Here is a 20188-nt window from a genome sequence, read left to right as displayed (position 1 = left end):
GCAAATTCAGTAATCAGTATAGCTCAGATCAATTACTGATATAGCTGCTGAAGAAACAACACTTGTGAGAAACATTAATTTCTCTCCTTGCTAGAAAGAACAGACCTGTTCTTAATTTAATATGCTGTTTCTGTAAGTATACTACCAAGGAAAGACAAAAGTGATGATTCACCAAATTTCATCAATACAATCTTTGTAGAACTACAAATATATCTGTAGTAAAAAGGGAAAACACAGAAATACACTCAATATTCCATGCTGGTATTAAAATTCCTCATCCACAGACAAAAACATTCAGCCCACATTTACACAGAAAGGCAAACCTTCTGATCACCCAGCTCTTGCACTGCCTGTAACTGAGTCTCTAAACTTTCCACTTGAGAAGTTATTGCTTCCTGTGCTTCCTGAAAAGATTTCTGGGTGGTATTTAAGAGCCTCAACAGCTGTTTGCTCTGATTAGGAGAAAGATCTTCAGCATGTTCAGAAATGAAGAACTGAACATCAAATGCAGTGGACTCCAGTTGCATTTTTTTACTGCTGAGCTCTGCAGCACTGTTCTGTAAATGAAGCAAAGCGAATTACTAGCAATGAAGAAAAATTGAGTACAAACAAGTCGCAAGTATCCCTGCCATCTCTTCTTAGCCCCTATTCCAAAATGCTTTTAGTAGACAATTTAGCAATGGAGAATCAAAACTCAGAATCATGCTGACACATTCAGGTATGACATTAGAACTTGTGCATGGTTTGTCTCAGCTTGTGTCAAAGTAATAAAAAATGTCATCTTGTACATCTCTATTTCTTTGCTCTCTCATGGACGTTTGAAAACTGACTGACCTTCAACTCTAAAAGATTTATGGCAGGTTAGATATAACATTTCTAAGTTCTAGGTCTGAAGATCCAGAAATTTCAAAATATGTACTTGAAATCATTTCTATTCTTAACTCTATAGCAACAATGTCAACATTTCTAGCAGTGTTGCAAATTCTTCCAATAGCAACATACCATGGAGCCCCTGTGACCATACCATTTCTCTTGAACTCTTTTTAAACACACTAAAACATCAAAAATAATTTTTATAATTGATACATATAGAAGTATAAGAACTTTCACTAAAAATTTGATCTGCTTTGTTTCCCATTACTCATTCTATGGAGTGTGTAATAAAGACACCTTATCATCTTTTCCCATCTTTTGTTCTCACATATAATTGATTTGGAAGACAAACTTCAGCAAAGATTCTGAACCCAATGCATAAAAATCCAATTTTAATCACTGAAAATATTTGTATTATAAATTAGATTTCTAAAAGGTTCAGATTTATTGCAACGAATGTAAATAGAACCAGAGAATAGAAGCTTTCTCAGTTAGGATTACTGAGAAACTTCTCTTGCAATTGAAAAAGCAAATCAACAAGATTTTATTACTGGATTATCAAATTGCTGTCTTCTTAAGCAATTACTTCTAGTCATCTCTTTATTCAATAGAGGTTACTTGGAAGGCATTAAAAACCTAGCTAATAATTAATAAGGAGCAACTTTCGCCAGAATCATCAATACCTGCCGTAAAGAGCACTTACTTTAAATAGCTGTAAACTTTTCTTCATCTCTTCTATATCATGAGTACTCATTGTGAAGTTATTCATGATTTTATTGTTCTCTGTGATCCAGTCTGAAAATCCCTGCAGTTGGTTTAAAAGTTGCTGATGCAATCCGGCAAGCTTAGACTAGAGAGGGAAGTTGTATATTTATTTATGCTCCTGGAGTCTAGTCATATTTTCTACCATATTAAATTGAATCATACATGTATCTTTATACTAAGATAAAATAAAGAAAAGCCAAATTCTTTTATTTTAGCCCAATTACCTTGAAGAAAATCAAGGTAAAAACATACACTGATAAAAACTTACCATTTCCAAGTCAACAGCGCAGACTATTTGTTTTGCTCGTTTTGAAGATCTATCACAGACCACCAAAAATGTGTCCTGCAAAGAGTCATAGCTTATCTTTAGCTCTTTAAGTTTCTCTTCTGGAATATCCCTGTTACAAGACTTTAAGAATTCTTCTGCCAACTTCATGTCCTTTTTTAGGATAATTGCAAAGGTAGCCAGTCCTGATTCAAATGACTACAAAGAGAATGTATAAAAAATGCATTAAGTTACTAGGAAAAACATTTATATCTGAATTGCTTTAAATACATTTTACATCTCTCTTTTTAAACCTAAGGGCTATTTCTAGCATCGATCATTGAAGTACAAGCATAAAGAACACTTACCTCTAGCTGTTCCAATTCAGCTTTTAGTATTTCCAGGCTGTTACTAATAGGCTGCTGCTTATCTAGGTGGTTTTTCATATCCTGAAGCACTGCCAAATGTTCTTGCATTTTCTCTGTCGACTTTAAACACTGCTGTACTCCATCAAACTGAAAATGAGTTTAAAAATAAGAAAAGATTTTTCCAAACTGACTTGAAAATAAGTGATTCAATTCCTTGAGTTTATTATGATTTATTTTAAACTTATAATCTAATTTTTCAACCATTTTTCCAGTTCAATTTTTCCCTCCAGCACTCAGAAAGATCCATGCAATTCCATTAACACAGGACACTGAGCACATATTCTTGTTACTTACCATGCTAGTGGGGGTGTCTCCCACAACAGCTTCTCTTGTTTTCGAAACAGGCTCAATAAAACCTTTGGACAGGCTTTCAGTCTTCCCATGCTCCTGATCACTTTTCCAAGTAGTGGCTGTGTTATCTGCCAATGTTTTCTCTTCATCAACTTCTGATCCAAGCTCTGATTGTTCTGTTGAGGAAAGAGAATGAAGCCCATCTCCTCTGCCTTTACCCTCATACTCTGTGGTGGTACCAGCAACCTGTGAGCTCATAAGCAAACCATTTATCAGCTCCTCTAATTTGCTTGTACTTTCATCTCCAAGTGAGACTTGAAAAATTTCTAGAAGATCAGTGGTAGCAAGCTTGGGAACAGGAACTTTCACGTCTGTTTCACACTTCCTTTCATCTGGATCAGCTGTCTTTTGCCTGCAGGATTCCTGCTTCAGAATGTCATGAAGAAGATCAGGACTTCTGCAATCAGGCCAAAGCAGTGAAGGAGCATCACCGTCCTTGGGCTCTGTACACAGCGTGGTGACCATTAATGCAGTTCTAACAGCATTGCTTATTTGCTTCAGATTTGACCCACTAGACATCTCACTAGCAAGTTGGGTGCTTCCAACCATTTTAAGTAAATTTTGCATTAAAGTTCTGGTATCAGAGTAACTTAGAGGTTCACCTTCCTGCTTGCAGTAAACATGCTCCGTTTTCAATTTCCTTTGTAATATATTCCGTAAGTCTTCCATCAGTGTATCAGATACATCTGCTGACTGTGAAATACCTTCCTTTACTTGAAAATCTTTGCAGGGTCCCATTTCTTTTTGCAATGGCTCCACGGACATTTGTTTTTTGAAACCATTTCCAAGGGAGGAAGCCTCACTGACCAGGACATTTTCTCCCTTTGTGTCTTTCAGCATCTCACATTCATTCTGGGCACTGTAATTCCACTTAGTCCCTGTGCTACTCAGAACTGAAGAAACACCTGTGACACAGGTATGTCTCCCAATAGGTAGCACTTCACCTCCATCCCCTAATTCTTTGGTATCCTCAATACTTCCTAAAGCATCTGGTTTTGTGGGGAACATTTCACTATCATTGCTGCTTTTGTTTTCTGGAACATCTTTAAGAACATTGTCGGTATTTTGACAGTTAAGTCTCCCTGTTTCTTTAGTTACACTAATCTCCTCTCCTTTCACTGTATCAGGTGGGGGGAAAGAGTAAGTGTTAAATTCACTTGAATGCATTTCTTCCGTATTTAGCAGAAAATCCTTTTCCTTCTGTATACCCTTTTCCCCTCTTTCCATGTCTTCAAAACAAAATTCAGTTTTATTGAGTTCTGAATGGACGCCTTCTTTTATGCATGTTGTATGTTGTTCTAAAGAAGCAGAAATGCTAACATCGCTCTTAAATTCATCTGATCTTGTACCCTGAATGTCCAGAAAAGCTTGATCAACATTTTCTTTACTTGCAACAGGAGTTTCTCTAGCAGCTTTAAGTACTGTTGCATCAAATATTTCCCCAAGGTTTTCCATCTGAATGGGACTATTACCCATGACATCACATTCCTCCATAATATTTACTCTATTTTTATTTTCTGTAAGAATTTCAAAACCTCTCTCTATTTGACCATGCTTCAAACTGGTGACTGGATGTATTGGGTCCCTAAGAGAACTATTATCACTCACATAAGGGGTATCTGTAAGGAATTTATTGTCCATTTGGGATGAACTTTCCTTTAGCTGTTCCATATAAGTTAATACTTTTTCCTCTGCAAGTAGTGTCTCTCTCTGTCTATGATTTGAATTTAACATTTTCATGGTATTATTGTCTTTATTTCTGCTATCAGTAAAACATTCTGAGAGGATCAAATTTGTCCAGGTACTTTGGTCATCATCAGTAGCGTGCTGTAGGTAGGCTGCCACACTGATGTCAGATTTCACAGTACCATCAAGAAACTGAGAACCTGGAACCCTAAACTGTGTTTCAGGATTTTCTTCACTCTTAGTGGATGTCCATTTACTGTCAAAGGTATTTTCAGACTGAATAGGCTCAGTAGTATCTTGTGGCATGTGTTCACTTTTGACACAAGTCCCATATTCATCTTCTGTTTCCTGCTGTCTGTCTTCTTCACTGGTACATGAAAGACCAACATATCTTTCTTCAGAAATATTTGACATTGATTCACATATTACTGAGGATAGTTTTTCATTTTCATGGTTAGACTGGAATTGCAAAGTATATCCTGTCTTGTGGCCTAAAGAACAGCAGCAGTCATCATTCTGATTGTTTTCATTGTTCCTTTCTACATCTTCTCCAGAAATTAGCAGCTGGTCACCTTCACTTATAGATTGATGATGTGAATAAAAAATATCCATTTCATCTTCACTGTCAGAATCAGTGTCAGAGTCATCATAACTATCATAATCCTCCTCGTAATCTTCCACCTCCTGTGTACCTTCAGATTCCTCCTCACACAGATCACCTTCTGCTTTCATTTCAACATCCTCATTCCTGTCTTGTACATCATCTTCATACATATTCCTTAAATAGCTCATGCCTCCTTCCTTTCTTCCTTCACTCTCAACAGTAACTGGTAATTCTTGCTCCTTCTCTCCAAAACTTCCTGTTTTTTCCCTTTCCTCAGGGATTTTCTCCATAGTTTTGGAATCTGCAGAAGCTATAGTTATGCTCTCAGGCTGCCCTTTCACATTTACATGAACATTCTCTCCAGCATTATCTGCAAGTTTTTGAAAAGAGCTGGTCTCTTCTCTTACGGTTATTCGACCACCTCTCTCCTCCAGAAAACCTAATGGAACTGATCTTCCAGCCAATTTTGGCTCTGGTGTACCATCATCCCCCAACTGCAAGGTATCAAACCCCTCATCACCTTCAGAAGTGTCAGAGGAATCATCATCAATTTGTGGAGTATCATAGACATCACTGTCATCATCATCACCACCCTGAGGTGTTTCATAGGCATCATCATCACCGTCATCCAACTGAGAGCTGTCCTCTTCAGAGGCTGCCTCACCACATTCCTGCTGCAAGCAGTTACTCTCAAGCTGTGGGATGCCATCATCTCCCTCTATCGATGAGTCAGAACTACTGTCACATGGCAGTAACTTGTGGAATATAAGATCACTTTCTTCTTCTGTCAGCCTTTGTGCTGTGCTGTTACTGTCCCCCAGGGGTGGTACATCAGGTAGGACAGTATTACCATCCAATGAAAGCCTGTGGTGCATGTCTATGCTGTCTTCTGGACACAGCTTGTTCTGAAAAACAGTACAATCCTCCAGGGATGGCCCTCCATGGATATAAGGACAGTCCTCTAGGGATGGACCTGCATATTCCTGTAGAAGTTGCACACCATACCTATTGTCTTCAAACTTTAGTGTGACACCACACTGACTAACCAATTCTTCTGGGATTCTATATTCAGTGTCTTCACTGATGGATGAACCAAGATTTCTCTGAAAATTATCTTTTTTGCTGTTATCCTGTACCATTCTGCTACCATCAGCTTGAAATATGTGAGACCCATGTTCTGTGCACCTTTCCAGCTCCCTCCATGTTTCATTATCTGACAAATCATTCATGCTCAAGGAATTTTTTAATGTTTTATCATTCATGTTTTCATTATCTAGACTGTCTCCCACACAAATCTCTTCTTTTGCTGTTTGTGAAAAAATATTTGTGTTTGAGTCATTTGGAAGATATCCTTCAGTGTTTCCTGAATTTGTCTGCTGATTGTTATGTTTACAGAGTTCTGTCCACTCAGAAACCTCCGAAAAACCTCCAAGTTCATTTCTGTTCATGGAATTTTGAGTGCTGCTTACCACATTTCTGAGTTCTGCAGGGATAGTTAACAGCATCTCCTGTGTATATTCTGATTGCTCAGTACCAAGAATATTGCAAACATCTGGCCTGCACACATGGAGATCTTCTTGTGAAGATCCGTAATTCCCAAAATCATCAAATTGATTACATTTCCTGTTATTACAAGAATCCTCAGCACCTGAAAGAGCACCCTGAACAGTGTCTGCTGACTTAAGGTGGATTCCTTTTGAGCTTACATATTTATTACTAAACTCCATTTCTGACACACCAGCATTGTACCCAGCACTATCATCTTCCAGCAACATACTGATGACTTCTTGCAGTTGTCCATCATACAACAAAAGTCTCTGTCCAGTGTTTGCATCCATATAACTATTTACCATCAGGTAAGACATTAATAGTTTCTTAGCCTGATCTAGATTATGACATACAGGGTCTTCTGTGCCAGAATCTTCATGCTCCTCCTCACAGTCATGAAATACAGATGGCAGAAATTCATAAGTTGATAACCATTTTGCAGCATTTTTACAAGAGGATTTTAATTCTTCTACATTGGGCATTTTATCTGGTAAAGTCACATTGGTCAAAACTGATACAGTATTACTGTCTATTATCCCTGATTCTGCAGCCTTGTCAAGACTGATTATTTCACAAGTTTCTGGAATGTAAAGTGCAGCTATTTTCCTTCTATCATTCAGTATTTTGAATGCCAGCTCATTTGTAATCATATCTTGGTGCAAAGAAGTTGATACAGGGAATATTTCACCAGTGTGAGGCCAAATTAGTCCCACAAAGCCTCTCTGTGCTTCTAATACCAGCAGAGCACTGGTACATGATATTAAGTTGCATTGCACAGCTTCATCGACAGTCAAGCGTTGTCCTGAATTTTGACAAAGGATCCCACCAGTCTGAACCTGATGTGTGAGGATCCCACAAGCAGTGTCCTGGTCTATCATCCCTTGTCTCATGGCCTCTTCCACAGTCACTCGCTTCCCCGAGTCAGGGTCAATGATACCTCCAGACATTAACTGAGCACCCAGCAGCCTAAACATTGTTCCCCTGTCAATGAGCCCTTCATGGGCTGCCCTCAAAACAGTTACCCTCCTTCCACATTTGAACACAATTCTCCCTTTTTCTTGTGGTTTCACAGGTAGAAGTCTTAACCCTGTTGCTTCATGTATTATGCTTCTATGAACCATCTGTTCAAGGGAAATTTTCTCAGCACAGTTGGGGTCTATGAGATCTTTGCATGTATCTTGTCTTTCCAGGAGCTTTGAATATAAAGTTGGAGAAATGAGATTTCTCTGGAAAGCATTCTGCAAAGACAGCTTTTCTCCAGTAGATGGCAAAATCAAATACCCACGTGAAAGCTGATTCTCCAGAATTTTAACAGCTAGAGGTTCTGAAATCAGACCTTGTTCTAAAGCTGAAACAACTGGAATATTTGCTAATGATGACTCTGATATAAGCTTCTTTGCATTACTTAATTCTTGCAGCAGCAACAGAATCTGCTCATCAATTAAGGCATAGGCTTTAGCTTCTTCCAAACCATAACACACTCCTAATTCTGGAGAAATTATTCCAGAAAGAATCAGCTGATTCTCAAGCAATCTAATTCCAGTGTCATAGTCAAGAAAACCTCTTAAAATAGACTGAAAGACTGAAAGGACTTCTCCAGTTGTTTGGTCAATGACACCCGCAATGACTTTATTCACCTAAAAGGGAATATAAAAGAAAAGCTATCATCATTTTTGGACTGTATGTTTAAAATTTTCTTTTGATTTTGAATGCATGAGAAGCATAAAAACATGTACTTACCAGGCCTGGAGGAATGTTGTGAATGTTAGCAGCTCAAATGCGCAAGTGATCTATGTCAGTCATTCAACAGCACACGATGTGATAAAAGATTTAAAACCAACATGCATCTGTGAATTGAAAACCTATGCTTTGCATACATAAATAGGGTTAGTGAAAGACAATAGAAGAAATGCTTGCAGAGAAGGAAAATAGAACATATACCTGAAAAGCACATTTTCATGCTATAAATGTCTGTGAAAGATTAGAATATTTGGAAACAGTATGTGATTCAACATAACCATGCTATTCATGTTTACAGCATACAGCATTTCTGTATATACACTCAACAATACGGAATCAGATACTCTAGTACCAAATATTGCATTTAGTTTGCATGGAAAGCATGAAGTCAGTTTGGCAACATTATTTGAACTCATTACACAGACTCTGCCTCTATATGTATATGAGAATACTCACTCCATATTTAAGACTAATATTCATTAACAAATATATTCATAGTGTCTCAGAGCTAACTGTATTATGTCCTCCCATTTTCATACCCAAAAATATTTTAAGAAAAACTGAAAGTAGATCACTTCGAGGACATTTCTGAGTGATATATGGGAGATATTAACATGTTATTTTATGGTGTCATTTTTGCAGCAGAAACACAGACTTATCTAGCAGTCAAAGAATGGCTTTTAAGAGAAGAGTTAAGAAATGAATGATTTGCTGATCTCTCTTCATGCAAGGCACACATTATTAAGACTCTTCACAAAAGAAGTCTGATGAACAGAATGAATGCTCATGTGCACAGGTAAGATCACATACAGTATTTCATAGCAAATACACAACCCCTTCAGTCAATTAAATATCAGGTTCCTTCCACACACTTTTAATTGCAGCTTCTTCTTTTGCTGATCATGTGTGGTTTGAAAACCATGCAGTAAATCTCAAGAAAAACTGAAATCTAGGTTTGAATCCTGTTACCTTTTCTTCCATCTTTTCATCACCCAGATGTGCTTCCTGCAGCTGCTTCAAAGCTTCATTGGATAACAAGCTGTAGCTTTCCTGGAGGGATCTAACTTGCTTTTCCATTTCATGTCTCTCCTCATCTGTCATTCTATTATGAAAAAAATTATCAAAGAAGGAGATCTCTGGGTAATGTGTAACTGTTTGGGAGTGATCTGCCTACCTTTACTTAAAAATGGGGAGCAGAAATGAGTACAAGTAGTCTGGAAAAAATACAGCCTAATTATAAAGATGTTCAAGAAATCTACAATCTGATTGCAGTTATTCAGGAAAAGAAGCATTTAACATTTGCATGGGCCTTCGTCTGCTGATTACCAGCCAAGACAGGTAATATAACCAGCAAGGAACAATGAGATATCTCTTTATAACTTAAACTGTCTGTTTTCAGACATAGATGAAACAGTGTCATGATAGGTAGTTCACATACTCATTTAGTACAAATTTCTAATTAATTTGATTTAAAATGAAAATTTAAATATATAATATTTTTAAGATGACCAGATGTATACATACCAAGTCAAATTCTTGAAATAAACAAAATTGCATCAAACTTCACCAATGGGAAGACTAAAAACCCCCAAACTGTATGTGAAATGCAATTAGAACTATAAGGATATGATTTTTATTTTAAGCAAACAGTATGTATTGATTCAATCAATTTTCATTATTTGAAAAATGAAAAATGGCATACTTGTCACTGTGCTTAGCTAAAAATGACTGTGTAGTCTGCAGAGCTTCAGCTATTTGTTCTTTCTTGGTTGACATTTCATGAAGGGAAATCTGAAAAATAAATAAACTGTGTTCAAGACTTAACAATGTACATAAATAAACAAAACCCAACAAACAAAACAAACAAAACCTTATTTGTATCTGGGACTAATCTCAATAATATAAGAGCTTGACTTTTTTAAAAACACTGGCTATCCTTAAAGCAATATTATTTATCGGAATTGTATCATTTACATATGTGTAATTCATTGTGATATGCTTCTCGATTAAGGAAGCTGTTTTTAGAAAACTATTGGGCAACACAAAAAGAATATTTCAAAATGTTATCTGATGGAAAGTTAACAAATCATTTAAATCGCTTATTATAGTTGGCACAGTTCATGGCAGCCTTAAAAAGATTGTGTATGACAGTCACATTCAAGAAGCTGCTCACCAAAATGAGAGATAACAAATTTTTGAAAAAACAAGACCACATTTGAAAAGGACCATTTGAAAATCAGAAGACCACAAGCCATCATGAAATTCAATAACATAGACACATGGAAAAATTGAATTATTAATATTCTCCACACTATCAGTCCTGTGTCATCCCCAGTAAAGGATTTGTTCTGACAGAGGAACTTGTAGGAACTTAATCTTCTAACTTTGCTGAGAAACTCCCTGCAGTCTCTTCAAAGAAAAGCACTCATTTTGGATAAATAAAGGCAAATTATCAAAAGGGATTTCTACAAGCTGGAGATATTTTCCATATAGGTGCTAGGTCATGAGCATGGCGCTTGGGCCCTTCATTCATCTGGGTCTGGACACAACCAATCTGTCCTTGTATGCAACGTATCAAAGGGCCCAAAAAGTCTCCCTCTGCAGTCACCACCAGCAAGCCAGTCTCATCACTTGTACTGCTTGCCCAGGAACCAAGAGAAGCACTGGATGCACTATGCAAGATGAGGTGAGCAGGCTGAAGTAGCAGATGGGGGTCACAGAATCCAGTTTACTCAGGGAACCAGTGTCGCTGGCTGCTGTGTGTACCCTGTCACTACTGACATCAGCTTCTCTTCCCAGTACTTGGCTGATGCCTTAAGTTTTAGCTTTCATATTTTCCAGGTTCTGTACTGCATTAGCATATAGCTCAGAACTTCATATAAAGTGTTAGCAAGTTCTCTTCACAGTTTAGTTAGACAAAACAATCTTTTTTCCTGCCCAAGAACCAAGGACACTGCTGCAGCTGCAGGCCCAAAAAGTATAAACAGCAAATTGAGGAGAGCAAACTGGGAGGATGGGATTTCATACCCTGAAGCTGTAATTGGACAATTAACCCCAACATGTAAATGAAGCAAAACTTACAAAAGTGACTCATGACCTGTCATCCATATTGGGTGTAGCCACAACTGAGATCTTGCACTGCCCAAGGTATATCCCTTGAATGCCTTTGTAATAAATACCTACTTTATTCCCTTAACACTGCCTAGCCTCCCTTCTAGGTAGCCTCTTAAGGCATCAGACTACACCCCACAGCAAGCCCAATCCTCTTTGTGAAATGTATTTCAGTAGATTTTAGCTATTAAATCACCAGTTTCTATGTGTTTCTACACAACTTGTCAAGGCATCATTGCTAGTCAGTGGAGACACAAACCCAGGCACCTCTGAAAGGTGCAGCTACCTTGCCAGGCCATTTCACAAGACAAGCAAAGACCCTCACAGCAAATACCCATCTCCCAAGGAAGCCAAGACAGCCAACTCAGAGGTTACTCATTGGAGGCTTGGGCTGGAGAGAGCAGATGCCACCCACAGTTGCTGTGGTAAGCTGAAATGTCCTAAAGAGCTGAGGGCTGGCCCAGCTCTGATAAAGGTTTGCAGTGTAGTCATTAACAAGAACAGAAGAGGACCAGAATTGAATGCTTTTGCAAATCCTGATTTTAGCTATGAGCAATTTACCAATCAGTACGTTCAAATCAGTAGAAGCTTACTTCCTCCTCCACAGGGACAAACTCAGAGCTAGCACTGGTCCTCTCTGAACAAACTACATGCTGGAACAGTGGTCATCAGGACTGCCAACCTTACCAACAGCAAGCTGGATTTAGGCTCATAGTGGTCCAGAGGCTCTGACACCAGAAAGCATCACCAAAATAAAAACATAGGAACAGGATGGCAAGAGGGCCAAAATCATGTTTGCTAGATGACACATCCAGCCCTGTACTGAGGGCTGTGGACAAAACACTGCTCTGTCCCTCTGCTGCTCAGGGTGCAGGTAAGCCCTCACCTACTGAAAACCTTTTGTAACTAAGCTATTCCATGGGGCAAGCCCTGCAGAGGAGGTCCTAGAAATGACAGGAAACTTCACAGATTGAAATTTATGGTCTGAGTTATAACTGTACACAGTGACACTCCAACAGCCTGTGGCCTCAGTCAACACCTGCTGTACTTCCTAGGACAGCAGGTTTGACTATCCCTTAAAAGGCCTCCTCAGATTAACTTTTCAAAAGCAAATAAATTGAAACTTGGCCCTCAGGCCCCTGCTACCAGCTTTCTCCTTCCTGGTGCCCAAAATGCCATCCTGACAGGATGCACTCTCCCTCTACAAAGGCTGAGATGTGGTGTGCAGGGTTCAGTTTCACTGCTATTTTGCAGTGTCAGAATATGTGACATGCTAGGTCTGTAAAAAGCAGTGGGAGCTTCTTCTTAAGTAACATGCTTGTGTCCCTAAACATTGATGTTTATTTACCCAGCTCTTTACTCACAACCAAATGTGAAATTATGTTCTGAGGAAAATGTGGATGGTGATTTGTAGTGGAAAAAAAAAAGTATTTATGGATTATTTTGGCATTTTAATCCATGCAAAAACCTAAAAAGAGGAAGTGGTGCTTTATCAAAAGACGTGTGTACCTGCTGCTTAGGTAAATCTGTCTTTTCAGCCTTTTCTCCTTCTTCTTTGCTGAGTGTCTTGCTGAGGTTTGACACCCATTTCAGTAAATCCCCAGCTTTCTCAACATGTTCCTTCTTTTCCTCTTCCATTGATTTCTGATGAGTGCCATGAATTGTAAAGAAACATGTAAATGTAAATTGTTGAAATGTGCAACATTAATGTCTTTAGAAACAAAATTCTATCACAATTATTAGTATTACCACATAAATATAAAATGATTTCTTTTTTATTTCCCACCACATGCATTACTATTACACTTTGATGTAGGAACAAAAAATGCCACATAATTATAAACAATAACAAAATAATACCTTGAGTGATTTTTAATTATGATAAAGGTGCTTATTCATACACACATACAATCATCATAAAATGATTGATAGCAAGAAAAAGCATAGCTTCCCAGCCATTACTCAGCAGATAAAATCTAAAAAGCATTTGCATATAAAGTATCTTTGAATTGCTGCCTTTGCATTACCCTCAGGTAAGGACATGTACAACCAGTATAGCAGAACAGTACTTTGCACATTATGCACATGGATTACCAAAGTAAAATTAGAAAGAATACATTGCTTTTATGTCTACAGAAACAAGAAAAAATAAAATACTGAGACATTTAATCTTTTTCTGCACAGGAAAACATACTCCTTTTCTTACAAGTACAATCTGTTTGGTAGACATTTATCAATACTGAGAAAACCTGCTTAAGCCCTGCCATGTACCATAAGTAAAAATGAAAACATTTTATTTCAATGGATTTTTCTCAAAATTTGATATGTAATTGTAATTCATTTGCCTATTAGAAAAGAAAACAATTTAAGAAAAAAAAAACCCATGAAATAAGATAAAAACTCAGGACTCAGGAAACACAACTTTTTGGTGTAAGCAGCCCATTAAAATTAATGAAATACCAGTATGAGAAAAAGTACTGATGCATGTGTGCTTATGGCACCGCAGATTTAATCCTTTATATTTAGTATTTAATCCAATATATTTTATTGTCACTCTTGTAAAACAAATGGTATCTGCAGACTCATTTGTAATTTTAATTTAAGTAACAGGTCACATGAAACACTACACTGTGTTCACTCACAAAATGGGCAATCCCTTTCAATCTTTAATGTAAGAATATGATTCTTGTCTCACCTAAATCTATCCACTTTGAAATAATATTAACAAACCTCAGTATTATTTCTCATTAACACTACCTACATGTAAGGTAATGACAGACAAGGCCTTCAGGTAAAGACTGAACACAAACATTGCATTTTGAAATTACAAACCTGCCTATCTATAAATTTCAGTTTTGTAATAAGTAATATCTAATTCCACTTTCAGTGCTTTATGCTAATTAGTTGTTCATAACAATTAGTTTTACAGCAACTAATTAATGGTAGAAAACACCACTTATGATTTTAAAGGCTATCACAGATATTTTCCTTAACTTTAACAGGTTTTAATGCAGAGCCCAAAATGAGTATTAATATCTTTTGTCCACTATGAATTATAGTAAAGACTGGAAATTCCTGTTTTCATGGGCTGAGCTGCTTCTAACAACCGCAGCCCAGTGTGGCAATCAAAAACAGCTCTATCTAAAGCTTCTTTGTAGGTTATCTTCTTCTTAGTTTTAGGGCATGTTAAAACTTTAATGTGCAATTTTTCGTCCTTCATCTTTGTAGCTGTGATAGCATCAATAATACCATTCTTAATGGCATCTTCCATTGTTAATCTGGAATGAGATTTTGGATCTATCAAGCCACCAGTCAAGTACTGATACTCCAGGCAGCGCATGCCCATTTCCTTGTCTATGGCACTTAAATGCACAGCTTCAACAGCTGACATAACAGTGTTCCTCACAGGATGAATGATCCCAGTGAAGATCAGCTCACACTGCTGGATTTGCTTGGCACAACCATCATCAATTAACTCCCTTTGCAAGGCTTCTGAAACACTGTACTTTTTCCCCGTAAATGGGTCAATTACACCACCTGTACTAACCTGAGCTTCAAGACATCGGAGGGCAGTAACTCTGTCTACCAAATTTTTGCGTGAGGCTTTCAAGACTGGAATTCTTTCATTAGTCTCAGAAAGCCAGAACCCTGCAATAGGACTGTTTAAATCTTTATGTGGCTGTGAACTGCTAACTAAAATATCACCAAACTCATTAACTGTGATGAGGCCCTCCTTGTATTTGTTGACTAATGCTCTGTCAATTCTACCCTGATTTAAGGTCTCCTCAATATTAAACTGTACACCTGTTTTAAGATCTGTAAGCAAAAGGAAAGAATTTCCATCAGAGTCAAAACACGTAGACTCCTTCCAATCAAACTCCTGTTTTGAAAGCTCAAGATATGTAGCTTTATCTATGTAATTTTTTTTATAAGCCTCATACGAAGTCATTTCAGTTCCTGTGTCAACATTTATTACAGAAGTTTTGTGACTTTTCTCTGCTGATGGGCTGCTTATTTTCCTTTCACCAACTGGAAGCAGAAAGCATTTACTGCTTACACTGAACAAACACATTTTCAGCAAATCACAGTAGTACATAGCTTTCCTGCTATTTGGATTGTGAAAACATTTTGCATTACTTGAAGGTTCATGCAAAAATTTTAAAATTGTGTTATTAAGCAAGCCAAGCTGCACGGCGGCTTCTGGAGGTACACGAACACTTCTTACAGGATCAATAACCCCTCCACATGCAATTTGAGCCTCAAGGATATTTTTACCTTTTTGTCTTTCTAAAAGTTGAGCTTCCACAGCCTGAAATACAGACAGCACTTTCCCAGAACAGCAATAACCCAAAACTGCTTTCTCTGCCTCAAGCAGTCTACTCTTGAATTCACTATCTGCAAGACCTCTAACAACTGAATCATCAACAGAGAATTTCTGACCTGTTGTGGGATCAATAATGAAACCAGTAGCTGCTTGGGCCTCTAAAAATGCTAAGGCCAGTGCTTTTCCTATGATTTTTCTCTTTGCTGCTAAAGCAAAAGAGAGTATTTCTTTGCTGGATTCAAGGTACAGTCCAGCTATAGCTGTAGGTTTAGTTAAAAATTTTTCAAGACTTTTCTGAACCTCATCAACAGTTTTTTGCCCTGAAATGAGCTGTTCAACAGTGGCCCTGTCTAAAAGTTTAACTTCAGTCAACTGCCTGGCAGTTACATCATGTCGGAGACCTTGAAATTTAATAGTGTCATATTCCTCTGTAAAATATTCCAGCTGAGTAGCATCATCAACAGTTCTCAAAATCTCTTCTCCTAAGAAAGAGCTCATCTTTGCAAAGTCTTCTTTCCTAAACCCTTCGGAAGTTTTGTATCCCTGAAATATTCTCTCTTCATTACCAAAAGTCTTGTTAGTTTCTTGGTTTAATGTTGTGACTTCAACATGCATGTCATAGTGCTTGTTCTTCGCTATCTGTAAATAGGAAGTTTTTGACACAGTGAGAAATACAACTGCAGACTATGCTGTACATAATTCACTCCTAAATCCACCACCAGAGAAACCAAAGGAAGAACTTGAATGCAAGTCAGAAAGGAGAACTGCTACTAGGATTGGTGAGCAGAGATATATAAAGAGCTTGAGTTTTGAAGTACATTTGCCATTTCAAATATTTATTCAATAACAGGAATACGACTAGACTAAACATCAGTAACTGTTGTTTGTTATTATATGAGCTTACTGCTGTTAATCAAAGCTTACTTTGACCAATAAAGATAAAACAGTGTATGTGAATTCCTATTTTCAATACAAATTTCCAAAATAATCTTTCTTAGGCATTAACAAACCTGGCACTATGGTCTAATACAAAGCCTTTTGTGTTATGTAAGACAGAAGGGGTTCCCTTCACCAAGGCAGGAACATAAGAAATATTAAACAGAATAGTAATAAAGCATTACCAAAACCAACCAGATGGACTAGTAACAAGCACCATTAGGAAGGCAAACCCTCACAAAATGTAGTGTGTACCTCCAAGGGATGCAGTTTTACCACTCCTAGTTCATGTTTTGTGTCTTCGCCGTGTCTAACGGCTTGTCTGGAACTGTGTAGGTTCCTGTTTCTCAGTGTGTCCCTTTCAGATGTTCCAGAGATTTGGCTTCCTTTATCAAAAGTTATCTGGAATTGTGTACTCATCTGAGAAACAAACTCTGTAAAAGACTGGGAACTTGAATCTTCTAATGATTGGTTTATGCTTGACATCTGGAACTGCACCTCTCTTGGTATCGTATCATCAGCACTCACATACAATGTATTTTCTTCTATTTGATCCGATTTAAAACCTGATCTTTCCTGTTTCTGCCTTAACAAAGGTGAGCTTGGTTTTGTACGTGGAGGAAGCTGTTCAAATTCTTTAGCTGCAGCCTCACTCAGGTAATTGAAATCATTCCCTCTTCTCTCACAGCTCAATTTAAATCCAGAATCTTGGAGTTTATTATTTTGCTGAACTTCGTTCTGAAATGAAAGAAACCTGTGTTCACTCTCCCTGACCTGCAGATCTATCTTCTGTTTCAAGCTCTCAACCATGCGCTTCTGTGCTTCCAATTCTTCCTCGAGTTTCCTGCACTTCTGGTGATAGTCCATTTCAGCCTGCTTCCCTTGCTGAAGTTGTTCATGACATTTTTTAAGCCTTTCTTGCAGATCTTCCATTTGCCTCTTGTACAACATGATGTTCTCCTCAGCCATATGCTTCTCCTGCTGAAGAGCAACACATTCTAGTTTTATACCAGATATGTCCTTTTCTGTGATGCTATGGGATTCCAGTAATTTTTCAACTTTTTTCCTAAATTCCTCTGCAGAGTGTTTAAACTTAATGGATTCTTCCTGAAACAGAATCATCTTCTTGCGTGCCATCTGTTCATCCAGAGTCTTCTGATGGAGTTCATCCTGCAATTTTTTTAATTTGCTACTTAGTTCTTGTATATGAGCTTGTTGTAGTGCTATCTTCTGCTCACTCATTCTCTTTTCCACAGTTAGAGCATTCATCTGCGCATTTAAATTTTTAATCTCCCGGTCAATGCTAAGGGTGGAAGCATTTTGCTTATCACATTTTTGTTTATAGTCACTAGCTAAGTCTTTAGTTCTTGCAAGATCAGCTTCTAGGCTTTTGATTTTACATATGAATTCTTGCTCAATTATTGTCTGTTTGTGCAATTGTTCATTTGTCGTACGCAACTGTTCTTTGAAACCATCTGCTAGGGCTTTCAAGGCATCATTTTTCCTCTCAATATTTTGTTTTTCCAATGTCATCTTCTCTGATTCAGATTGAATTTGCTTCATCAGTAGTTTTGTTTCAGTGTTCCATTTATTAAGGTCTTCTATCTGTTGTTTCAATGTTTCTGATACCTGATTGCTTTTGGTTAATTCATTCTTCAGCATCTGAATTTCATGCTGGTTTTCTTTCTCTACTTTCGTTTTCTGAAGCAACTGCTCTTTAATTTTCTTATATTGGTCTTGAAGATTATTTGCTTCTCCTTTGCAGGACTGTGTTCTGTGTTCAGCTGCCAGCTTCTCTTTTTGAAGGGAACTGATTTGTGAATTTAAATGCTTGATAGTGATTTCCGTTTTTGTCTGTGATCTGGTTAATTCCTCTATTTCTCTTTTCAGTTGTGTCTTTTCTTGCTGAACAGATTTCAGGTCCTCCTGATAGTTCATCTTAAGTTTCTTAAGATCCATATTTTCTTGCATCACCTCTTCAGCTTTACCCGTGGCTCTCTGCAGCTGCCTGTCCAGTTCTTTTAACTGTTGCAAATATCCCTGCTCTACTTGGTCTTTTTCCTCCAACTTAATTTTTAGGCATTTAAGTTCACTGTTGACTTTATCTAGTTTTTCTTTTAATAAATGAGACTTTTCTTCTGTTGATGATTTTTGCAGCTCAATTTCATTCAGTTCATATTTCAGGTCTTTAATAGTTTTATCGGCTTTTTTGTTAGCAAGGGTCAACTCATCTATCTTTTGTTTAAGCTCTTCTACCTTTTTGGCTTCTAGCTTCTTCTGGAAACTCGTCATTTCAGAGTCAATCCTACAATGGCTGCCTTGTCCAGCTGTGAAAGTTGGCAGAGAAGTTTCTCTAGTTATAGAGTATGTGCCTTCAACAACCTTCCTTCTGGATTCAGTTCTCTCTTGCAGCTTTATTTCTGATAGGTTCCCTTTAAAGTCAAGATCTTCTTCCATTTGCTTGATGAGCTTCATAAGTTTCTCTTCTCCATCTGTTTTTTTCTTCAGTTCCTGCATCAAGGTTCTTTTTTGTTTCTCTAAATCATGAAGATTTGTATCTTTTCTTCTTAGAAGCTCTTCAAGGTTTCTTCTGGTAAAGGTGCTTTCTTCTATTTGATTTCGAAAAGCACGGAGGTTTTCTTCCAGTATGCTTCTTTGGGTCTCTGCCTGAAAAATGAACTGCCTTACATACTCCAACTCCTGCTCTGCATCTGCTTTCTCTCTCTCAATGCTTTCTAGATCTTTACGACACTGCTTTGCCTCTTGCTCAGCCTTGGTCTTCTGAAGACAGATCTCCTCCATGTCCTTCTGCTGCTTCTTCCGCTCTTTTTCTGCAGCTTCTTTCACTTTAGGGAGCTCCTGCTCCACTTGGATTTTTTGCTTCTTCATATTCTCCAACATCTCCTCGAGTGTTTTTACCTTTCCCATGAGTATTTTATTCTCATCAGCTGTGCTATTTTGCTGTGCCATTAGATCTGAATATGCCTGACGTGTGGATGCTTCCTTATTCCTTAAAATCTGTAAAAGAATAAGATAAGTTGAAATGCACTTTTTGTAATACAGCATATGGAACCTATTAGGCTCTTAGAAAAGCAGAAAGGAAAATACTTACTCATGTATATATGGTATGTCCAGAAAGCAGGATGAGCAGTTCCCACCACCATCACCTTCTCTTGAAGGCTTCAGGAAGTTACCATTAGCCAAGTATGAAACCCTTGACAAAGACATCCACAAAGCGAAGAAGTCCTGAAGCCTCTCACTTCAGTCAGATGCCTCTTAGCAGAAAGCAACACCAAACAGCTCACTTTGGCTATCTCTCCAAACAAATAGGTAGAGCAAACAATGACCCAAACACAGTGTGCAAGAATTCCCAAGGAGAAAGTGGCCTACCATTTCTCAATCAGTTCAGCAGGAACTGGAAGAAGGATTTAAGCTTGCAAGCACAAATGACACAAGGAAAGTTTGGAAATCCCCTCCAAGATAAGAAAAGGTATCTTAGAGCCAAGATGCAGCAGCTGCAGAAAGAGCAGTGTCCAAACCCCCGCACATCTGTGCTC

The 20188-nt window shown here is 37.8% G+C and overlaps 1 protein-coding gene across 17 annotated transcripts in view; it reads right to left on the bottom strand.

Moving 5' to 3' along the window:
• Positions 1-20188, bottom strand: part of DST (dystonin) — a 284727-nt gene that overhangs the window by 102898 nt on the left and 161641 nt on the right. For 15 of the 17 annotated variants that reach the window (XM_015620980.2, XM_015620978.2, XM_019005962.2 and 12 more), the window contains 3 exons: positions 12881-13015; positions 9963-10051; positions 9230-9362 (listed from right to left, as the gene is read on the bottom strand). In XM_015620980.2, coding sequence (XP_015476466.1) covers positions 9230-9362; positions 9963-10051; positions 12881-13015 — 357 coding nt within the window. Of the gene's footprint in view, positions 1-323; positions 558-1576; positions 1724-1906; positions 2123-2271; positions 2419-2625; positions 8158-9229; positions 9363-9962; positions 10052-12880; positions 13016-14417; positions 16335-16886; positions 19650-20188 lie in introns of those variants that run through there. The other 2 variants (XM_033513007.1, XM_015620987.1) reach the window with 2 other exon arrangements.

This window comes from Parus major, chromosome 3 (genome assembly GCF_001522545.3).
Source record: "Parus major isolate Abel chromosome 3, Parus_major1.1, whole genome shotgun sequence".
NCBI lineage: Eukaryota > Metazoa > Chordata > Aves > Passeriformes > Paridae > Parus > Parus major.
This window is presented reverse-complemented; position numbering and strand designations above follow the sequence as displayed.